Genomic DNA, 10,331 nt, shown 5'->3' with positions numbered 1-10,331 from the left:
GATTTTGACAGTTCATGTCATAGTCGTTTTCATCGAATGTGCTTCCCGCATACGCATGGCTGCCAGACGGCTGACTAAACGCTGCCAGCTGGAAAAATATAGCTGGCAGACATTCTGGTGACCGACTGCCTCACCGCTGGCAGTTATACAACTCAAACGATACAACCGACGACACGACCTGCCACTCGTCTATCAAAACTGTATCGTAAATTTAACTACCCCTCAGTAACTGGAAATGTCAAATCGAAAACGCTAGTGAATTTTTTCAAACTGGCAGCACAAGTTGATATATTTATTGATTTTGATTAACAGTCACCGTAACCTTGGTTACTGCATATCGAAGGCAAGATGAATGTAAACAAAATAAATTTCAGATCGGTTATTATATTACGCTGCCTCGAGCGTAATGTAAAAAATTAAGAGTATGAGTTATGTCTTTTGTAAAGCCAAGTTCAAAATTCAGGTCTAGGGACATTGGGATGCATAACTCACTGCTGACTTGAAACCGTTGTGTGATAACAGCTCAGCGCTAACCAACGAGGAAGACATGGAAATGACCGACAACGAGCTGAGCGAGGCTTGTGCTCTGCGGTAAAATGATTTCTTTGTGGAATTCCACTAGTAATCCTCGAATAGTGGTCAACAAGGTGAAATACTGTTTCCACTGCTGCGCAATCAATCGACACAAAACAATTTTGACACCGGCATATTACACCGAACCCTACTGCCCAGAAAAGCTAACAGTTGAAGTGTACGGATGAATCGCTGGAAGCAGATCATTGTCCTCGTTCGTTGGTTTCATCCATAGTTTCGATTAAATTCCGAAAATCGAGTTCATTTAAATGCATTTCTGCCTAATTTGGACAAAGTTTAACACTAATAGAACTATTTCACCGCTTTCAAAACATGTTTATTTGTTTTGGGGTTCCTTGGTAACTAGTCCATAGCAACTTAAACAGTGTTGCTCGAGAAAATTATTTTTATCATTTACAAGGGGTCGCTAGATTTGTGGTAACTGGCGGTGAATCGTTAGCGAACAGCTTTATTGCTGATTTTTCTTCGGAGTGCCTGGTCGTGTCGTCGATACAACCGTATCCACCAGGATTTTTCCACATTGAAATCTTTGACATTTTCAGCGAAGGTGAGAAGATAAAAACGCTCGGCTAACTTAGATACAGGCGACATTGTTTTGTCAAATAGGATTTGACAACCGTCACTGAATCAATTTTGGTAGCCGTCTGGTGGCCATGGCTGCCCAGGTAGCCAAAACGCTATGCGGATTGGAGAGAGCAAAAGTTGATGATGAATATGAATACACTGAAAATTTCTAATGAAAGTCAATATGAATTTTGAATTGGAGATAAGAAATCTGTTCGCGAATGGATCAAATGAATTATATTCAGGCAAAAAAATAGGAATTTCATAATGATTTCGGTTTGGTTTTTAACCACAAAAATATTGTATAAGAATCATAAGACCACCTTATGAAGTGACGAAAATTGGAATTCCAATAAAAAGCCTTATGAAATTCATACGAAATTTTTAAGGAACATTGCGCGAAATTTCTATGACAAACATAACTTCTCTCATATACTGTGGAATTTATAAGGTGTTCGTATGAAAACTATAATAGTGATAGATGAAATGTATATTGAAGAGGTATGTTTTTCATATTAAGAGGCGGGTAGGGTCTAACACTTTTGAAAAATCATTTATTTTTATCTTTGTAGTTTCTTATAGTAAAACATTTCAAGAATATTCTGTGAAATTTTAAAGCCTCTCGGAACAAAACTCAGCAAGTTATGGGCCTCTATCTTCGTTTATCTCATACTGCGAAGAAATATGAACTCGGCGCACAGGCCCAAGACTTTAACTGCATTAATTTACTTAAAAACTTGACAAAACATTCATGAAATGTTTCATTATAACAGATTATAAAAGTGAAAAATATGATTTTTTGAAAATATTAGACCCTACGGGCTCCCTTGAGTAGTAAATTGTTTCCATTGATTTTATAGGCAAAAAACTTTAAACGTGTTTTTCTCGAAAGCAGGTTCTGAAAACTACTGCACCAATTTTGTTCAAATTGTGCACACATTTTCTACATATAAAAAACCAGACCCCAACGTTTTCCTTTTCGTTGTTTGTTAATTTGGAAAGATTTTACAGCTACAAAATGGCGGATTTTGTCGTGAGAAACTGTAGTTTTCACATCCACCAAAAATTAAAAAAATCAAACAGAAACGTTGGGGTCTAAAAAAAACTTCTACTCTAACTATGCTGCTTTGATTTGTTCACTTCTGATTAGTCTGCGCTGAGATACAGTGGACACCGCAAATCATGATTTATAAGAAGTGTTCTCAAAAATACCTGTTCACCGACTTATTTCTCAATATTTTTCCATGAAAAAATTACAAAATGTTTTCTAATGATGCTTTTTAACATGCAAAACATTTGAATTTATTTTGTTGAACAATAATTCTGAAAAAAAAAATCGCAAAAATGATGATTTTTTTCATCATTCAGACCCTACCCCTCCTTAATCTTATGAAATGGTGATTTTAGATGCATTATAAGATTTGCATTATGATTTTCACTACTCAATTTGCTGTGTGTAGTTCTTCTCGAAGAATTAGTGAACTGCAGTTCTTTATTGAAGAACGATAGTTCTCCATTCGTATCAATAGAATTGCATGCATTCGAATTCTTTGAATATGTATACAAATTAACTGCGTATTTCTGGACGGTTGCAGATTTGGGGAATCTGGTAGAAGTTGCATTCACTCGCGACCTTTGAAAATGTATACAAAAGAGAATGATAGAAATAAATGCAAAAGGCACTCACTGTTATCGAATCTGTTCACCACGAAATATAATTTGCGGTTTTCATATTATTTTCGAAGATTCAGAAGAACGAAAGAATAATTCAACAGAACTATCAATCTCTGAGCGGTTCTATAAAATGAACGATTTCGCCCATCTCTATTTCGAATGATTCGTTGTTTGCTGAGAATTGGTTAGCCAGGTTCAATCCATAGGACGCTGGCCTTACAAGCCAGTGGTAGTATGTTCAAGCCCCGATTTGGAAAGATTTTTAGTCTGAGTAGGATCATAACACTAGCCATGCAATGGTTCTGTACGCTAGGAATTGGTTGCGAAATTTGTCGAAACAGAAGGTCAAATTCCACAAAAGTAATGTAATAACAAGGCTTTGCTTTGCTCACATGCGCTACTTTTTAAAATGCTACAGCTATTACGAAGTGTTACTTTTTTATATGTTAAAGGCGTTACGAAGCGTTACATGCGTTACTTTTTTGTATGTTGTAGGTGTTACGAAGCGTTACACACGTTACCTTTTTGTATGTTAAAGGCGTTACGAAGCGTTACATGCGTTACTTTTGTGTATGTTATAGGCGTTACGAAGCGTTACAAGCGTTAATTGTCTGCATGCTACAAGTGTTATGAGGTGTTATTTTTTGTAAGTTTTATGTGTTACGAAGCGTTACATGCGTCACGTTTACAAAAGTCATAAGTGTAACGAATGGGTATTATGGGTGTAAGTTATTAAATGTATTTTGTACTCTAACTCAATTTTATACTGTTTTTGCCTTTCTCATTTTCACAAACTCAGATTCAACTGAAAGGTCTTGTGGTTTCATACAAAATGTCTTAATTTTGTTTGGATCTGATTTCTGGTTCTGAAGTTATAGGGTTAAAAGTGCAAAAAAATTGAGTACTAACTAACTCGGTTCAAATGAATGGTCTTATGGTCCTTTACAAAACTTCTGAATTTCATCTGGGTCCGACTTCCGATTCCGGAATTATGTAAAGTGTGATAAAAATTGTATGAACAAAATACGTAAAAAAAAGCTTTATAAACTGGCCTCAAAACTACTCCATTCGATAGTCATTATCAGTACAAGGCGAAACAAACTGATTTCGGCTTTCCTGGCTCCCGGTTACCGACTCAGGAGGCACAAGAAATTGTGATCATATTTTCCCAAATGGATCCCATTCACTTTTCTCAACGATGGCTTAACCGATTTCCACAAACATAGGTTCAAGTTGAAAGTTCCGGTGGTCCCTATACGTAATTTCTGAATTACATCAGGATGTCACTAATTGTTACACGCTTACACATATTTTTAATTTTTACCGAATTTTCAATAACAAATTGATTACTGATCGTTCGGTAAAAGCTATGTGAACCAAATGGAATCACCTAACGAAAGATTCGGTAATTTTTTGTTTCTCTTATTTTTATTTTGGTTAAAATTCTGGATTTAGTTAAATTTTCGGATTCCAAAAAAGAACAACACAAATTGTCCACTTACGATTATGCTTTTCGACAATCAGTATTTACAGAAGTTTGATAGATAGATGATAATTGTATAATTATTCGCTAAATTCTATAATAAAAACTTGCGCATAACTGCATAATTCTCATATAATTAAAGTATTTAAATATATAAAAGTATTGTAGGTAGAAAATCGTTCATAATTGTAGTAGTAGAATAATGAAGATGTAGATCAATTTCAAAACGGTAAAAAATTCCGAGGGTTCAAAAAAATTCAAAGGGTTCAGACTAAAAAAAAGGTATTCTGTCATCCAATGCAAATGAAAATCCTTTCTGTAGTAAAAATAACATTTTGTTCTTTTTATTTTGGAATGAAATCACAAACCTGTTCCTAAATGGTGTGAATTCTAATAAATATATAAGATCTGAACAACCTTGACTGCAATGTCTCTTCATGCAGCTTAGACTTTTTTTTTTATTTCTATGCGGCTCTAATGCAACTTGACAATCGGTCAAATTATGCTAAACTCTTATGATAACACACAAAAACGAAAATCTTTTATTGCTTTTCGAATAGATCATGGTTTCTTAAAATGTAACGGAAAAATCTGGATTGATGAACAGAGAGAAATTATAAAATGAAAACACAAAAAGTTCTTGTAATAAGTATAATACTGCCAAACTACATAAACTTAACAGGAGGATTCTCGCTGATCCTAACTATTCTAAAATGTTCAAAAGACTTTTCGATCCTAGCGTATAAAAAGGTAAAATTCGCTCGCACTAGACTAAACCTAGCATTTATTGCAAACATCACTATAGCGTGGTCAGTTCAATATAGATGGAAGTACACGAATTTCTGTTTTAAGGCGTTGACTTTAACTAGCTTACTAATAATTGAAATTCCTATGGTGACGTTCAAACGTTCGCATTCGTTCCTGTTCACAAAAAGCCTGTCGTAAAATTCTTCTTTGAGCCGAAGGAATGTGAGAGTTTGATCATTGTTTAAACGTACATTTGCTAAGTGGCGCTCCTTAGAGGATATATGGTTCCTGTTTTGACTCCGCTTTTTCATCGATTCATCATAAGTACACCTTTGTACAGTCTCACCTTGGTGACTTTATGAAATTGTTCTGGTAGGCAAAAATTATACTAAATTGAGCAGATTCTGCTCAGAGCTTCTTCGAGCTGCTGATGTCAACGTTCAGATCTTGCAGGGAACCCTTGAACGTTGACAGCAGTGGCTTCTTATCCTCTTTGGTCTTTTTGTGTTTGGCGCGATTGTTCTTGGAGTCCCTGAACAGCGAAAAAAAAGGATACCAAAATTTCTTCATTTATCATCACCGGTTACCACCCACCTGTTGATAACGCCATCCTCCTCGTCCATCATCTTCAGTATGATGATCTGATCGTTTGAATCGATGGGAGCAATCGAGATGTCTCGAACGGCACGGAACTTACCGCAATTGTTGAGATGTTCGTTCTCCAATCGGAAAAAGTTCCACACGAAACGACGGAAAACCTCCAACGGCGCTAGAATCGATGTCATCAGATCTCCCGAAACGATTCCATTTTCCGTAAGGGCAAACGCAACTCCCCAGGCAAACCGTAACACCAGATCTTCGATAATGGCGAAGTAATAAAAGAACTGAAAGTAAAAAAAAAGAGCCCCTTAGAACATCGATCATTTCAAAAAAAGGAGAAACTTACCGGAGTCGAATATACAATCTCCTCTCGCAGGAAAGTATTTTCGCCGGCATTCTTATCGAACAAACCCCAATCCATTTTAATATCCCACGTGTAGGCGTAGCAAGACGACACAACCGAGCTGAGGATCCACAACCACAGGTACGGGTTGTCGAAGGAATCTTCATATTCGGCTGAAAACAGAAGTGTATTTCGCATCAGTTAGCGATTTGCTGGTTTTCCCCGATTCAACCGAAACCTACATGCATGATAGCTCCTGAGTGTGGCAAATATGACCACACAAAAAGTGGTCGAGTATTTTCCCGCGTTTACCAAATGCGGAAAGGCCTCCTTGGAGTCCCGGTAACGTCGCAGACACTGAGCAAAACGGAACCATGCCGGCAGACAGTTCACGAGCGGCCGAATGATGTAGTTCTCCTCCATACACAGGCGAGTGTCTGGATGTCGAAGAACATTAAAAAAAAACACTAAACCTAAATAGCATCAATCATAGCAAAACTTACTTCCCGCATCGAGCCAGTTCCCATTCGACACATAGAAACAGGTGAGAAACTGAAAATCCAACAGGGCCGTTACCAGACTGTTCAACTGATCGGCCAGCCAGAAGTCGGCGAAACCAACGTGAAAGAATGGTGCTGCGATCATGCGGCCAATGATTCTCAACAGCCAGAAGCGTGCCTCGTACCGAAATACCTTCAGGGGGTTGATGAGAAATGCAATCATCACAACCGTCAGCGCAAGAGGATTCACATACGGTGGTATGCTAAGGCTGGCACTGTACAGGAAGCTGTTGAAATAAAACATCAGTTGAATTATTTCAGTTCGATCGTCGCATCAACCATTGTAGCCTGACCTTAGCAGACTCAAAGTCCAAACCACTCCCAGCACGGCTGCCAGTTCCATGAGATGCTGTTCGGATAGGTGATTCCTAGGATCCAATTCGAAGATCAACACGTGATTGACACCGGACGATCGCCAGCCGTAGATGTTGACACCCATCAGAAATATAAACTCGATCAGTAGCAACGGTCCCCGGTACAGACGGAAGGCAATCTTCAAATTCTCTCCCGTGCTTTCGTGGAAAATCGCCGAAAGAATCACAGCAATAAAAAGTACTACAAAGCCTCCACTGAACAGACCCACCTTGAAGGTCGTCCACGGACTCTGCTGCTCTCCCAGCGGTGGAACTCTCAGCCTCTTCATGGCCTTCTGGCGATCACCTCCCTCCAGCTGTGTCGTGACAGTCGTTTCCGTATCGTTAATCAACTTATCAATATCCTTATTGGTAAAGAAGTGACTGGTCTCGACCTGTTCCTTCTGCCAACGGTACCCATTATCCGACCGTAACAGTTTATCGTGCTTCTTGAGGATCTTCCGAAAGCCCGTATGGTTCAGATTCTGGTAGTTCTGCAGCAGTATCAGGCTCAGATAGAACTCACTGAAGGCCAGCTTCAGTTCCTGCGCTTTCCGATACGGCAGATTGATCCGTTTCAGGGTGTGCCCCTTGGTTTTGCTCTTCTGTTGCGTTTCGAGCATGGTTTTCAACTGTGCCGAAAGGGCCGCATACTTCCGGGTCGCTTCGGCCAGCTTCTCCGAGTAGAAGGTGTTGATCTTCTTCAGCTCCTCGTCGCAGTAGTGATAGAAGTTCTCGTCGAAATTGGCAAAGTGCCGCTTGATGATGTCATCTTCGACGCTGTCGACGGCGGGTGCCTCCTCGACGGTGGTATACAGCATCGCCTTCATTTCCTGTTGGTTTTCAGTTGAATCGGAAAGGAATAAATTGGAACAAATAAGAAAATTTTTTAGTTACAAAATCATACAAATCGATTTTTACAGTGTAGTTTGATGCAATCGAATTAAATGAAAATGATTAGGATGTAATAAGCGTTCGCGTACATAACGTACATACGTAGAATAAAGCTCTGAGATGTCAGGTTTGCAAATTGGTCTGTAAAACTGCAGATTTCTGATAAAAACTGCAGATATTTTCTCGTCTGAGAACTTTAACTGATTTTCGAATACATTGGCAGATATTCTGCAGGTGTTAGACACAAAGATAAGCTGAAGATTACAATTTCCCATAGGATCCATCGAAAAATGTTGAGTCAGTTGTCGTGAGCCAGTAGGTTCAGTAATTTTGTAATAGCCGTCGACAGGGTCCGGCAGTGGCCCATCTCGCCGGTTTATTGTTAGGTTATGTTGATAAAAATAAGGAGTGTATCGAAAATAAGCTAGCCACATACATTTGTGTTGTACGCATGTATTTGTGATGGTTTTTTATGCTCAGATCACAGCAAGCTGTGCGTTTGGCTGTCAGTTTTCGTTTGTTTACTTGTTTTGTACGGGTGAAATTCTGCGTTTCCAAAATGTCGCGTATTGAAAAGGAAGCGAAAATTAAGGTTCTGGACACATGGCTAAGTGAGAAGGGTATTACTATTCGAACATTGCCGAAGCGGTTTGCAATTCATCATGCCAGTGTTAAAACCATCAATAATATGTTTGTGGAACACTATTCTTTGGATGTGCTACCAGGAAGAGGCAGAAAACCCGGTTCTTCCAACCCGAAACTGGACCAGAAAGTGGTATCTCTAATCATGAAGAACAAATACGTGATTTGGCCAAAAAAGCACGAACGAGTGTCGGAATGATCCAGCGTATCAAGAGGCGGAATCACCTGAAGACCTACAAGAAGCAGAAAATCTTAAACAAAGTGTAGAACAGAAGAAGCGAGCAGCAACAAGGTCCTGGGAATTATATTCGCGTCTTTTGCAGTGTCCGGATGCATGCGTTTTGATGGACGATGAGACTTATGTGAAGGAGAACTCAAATACTCTTCCAGGTCCACAATACTTTACTGTCGTCGTTGGGGAGGATGTGAACGATGCGGACAGGTCGATTCAAGTGAAGGAATTCGGTCGAAAGGTACTGGTATGGCAAGCAATATGTTCCTGTGGTTTGAAGTCAACCATTCTTTGCACTACCGGATCTACAAATGCAGAAATCTATCGATCTGAGTGTCTCCAGAGATTGCTGCCGATTATCGTCGGCTCACTATGCCGAAACCACTCTCAATTGGCTTGCGGAAAAGGGTATAAATTTCGTTGAGAAAAATATCAATCCACCAAATTGCCCTCAGCTTCGACCCATCGAACGTTAATGGGCAATCGTGAAGAGGGCCTTCAAGAAGCCTTGTAAGGCAGCTGGGAACATGCAGGAGTTAAAAAAAATGTGGGGTCAAGCGTCCAAAAAATGCGATGCAACACATATCCGGAACCTGATGAAGAGCTTTCGATCAAAAGTTCGAAAATTCATGAAGGAATAACTTAAATTTCATCCGGGTTTCATTACGCTCAAGTTTAACCTCGTACAATAAGTATTATCAACTTTAAGTTTGAATAAAATATCGTTTTTTATCATAATTTGAAAGAAAAATTTGTGGATAGCTTATTTTCGATACACTCCTTAGTTAGCAACACTGCTTTGGTTGCTACGAGCTTGTTACCAAGGTACCTTCAAAGTTCAATTAAACATAAACAACTGAAGCAAGTAACGAGAGGAATTTTTCAGTTTTCTTCTATACCATAAATCATTCAAGTTCAACCGACCTTTTCCTCTATTGCGCAAGATGATCCCATCGGCGATTATTGCGTCAGTGATATTCCATTAACGGACTGTTCCGTTGGATTGATAACATATGCTACGTAAATAAGATTTTTTTGGTAGTGACCAACAATTTAACACTGATTTAGAATATTTCTCAGATTTCCAAGCCACGAAACTTCAATTACCCGTAGGTAAAAGTTCAACCATCAACATTATTCAAACGTATAATTTCTCTTCAAAACTTTCTATGCAACTTCAAAACCCTGGGAATCAGCACAACCTTGAGACAGATCGAATGATGTTGTCACTGTCCCGAAGGCTTGTATGTATCCGAACTGAAGGGAGAAGGATGCACACTAATGGTGTCATGGGTGATGTCTGACAAAAAGAGCCAACAGAAGGGGAACAATAAAATGGATATGTTCCTTATTCAGAGTATGCCAAACTTGTCAGACAATGCTCATGCTGTAAGAGAAGCGATCTACTAATCAACTTTTATCTTTTTTGAAGTATGCAGTTGACCATATAATGACCGGATGTCCTCTTTCGTACCTTTGGGAGCTGCAAACGGTGAGGACAACATCAACTAAAATTTCCACACCTAGTAGTTTAGTTGCATGTTAAATGTAGCTCTCTCTTACTTTTTCAGACATTCGTTACATTCACCATCAGACATAAAAGACAGGGCCAAGACTGAAGCGGATACAATACGAAATTCTCATT

General features: G+C 39.0%; 1 protein-coding gene across 4 annotated transcripts in view; it reads right to left on the bottom strand.

The window, feature by feature from the left end:
• Positions 1 to 4,628: 4,628 nt before the first annotated feature.
• The window catches only part of LOC131426512 (solute carrier family 53 member 1), a 31,556-nt gene continuing 25,853 nt past the window's right edge, over positions 4,629 to 10,331 (bottom strand). For all 4 annotated transcript variants that reach the window (XM_058589311.1, XM_058589310.1, XM_058589309.1 and 1 more), the window contains exons 3-8: positions 6,859 to 7,751; positions 6,509 to 6,792; positions 6,248 to 6,442; positions 6,009 to 6,178; positions 5,657 to 5,946; positions 4,629 to 5,594 (exon numbers count right to left, since the gene is read on the bottom strand). In XM_058589311.1, the coding sequence (XP_058445294.1) occupies positions 5,471 to 5,594; positions 5,657 to 5,946; positions 6,009 to 6,178; positions 6,248 to 6,442; positions 6,509 to 6,792; positions 6,859 to 7,751 (1,956 nt within the window). In that variant the 3' untranslated portion in view covers positions 4,629 to 5,470. The remainder of the gene's footprint in view (positions 5,595 to 5,656; positions 5,947 to 6,008; positions 6,179 to 6,247; positions 6,443 to 6,508; positions 6,793 to 6,858; positions 7,752 to 10,331) is intronic.

This window comes from Malaya genurostris, chromosome 1 (assembly GCF_030247185.1).
Source record: "Malaya genurostris strain Urasoe2022 chromosome 1, Malgen_1.1, whole genome shotgun sequence".
In the NCBI taxonomy this organism is placed as follows: Eukaryota; Metazoa; Arthropoda; class Insecta; order Diptera; family Culicidae; genus Malaya; species Malaya genurostris.
This window is presented reverse-complemented; position numbering and strand designations above follow the sequence as displayed.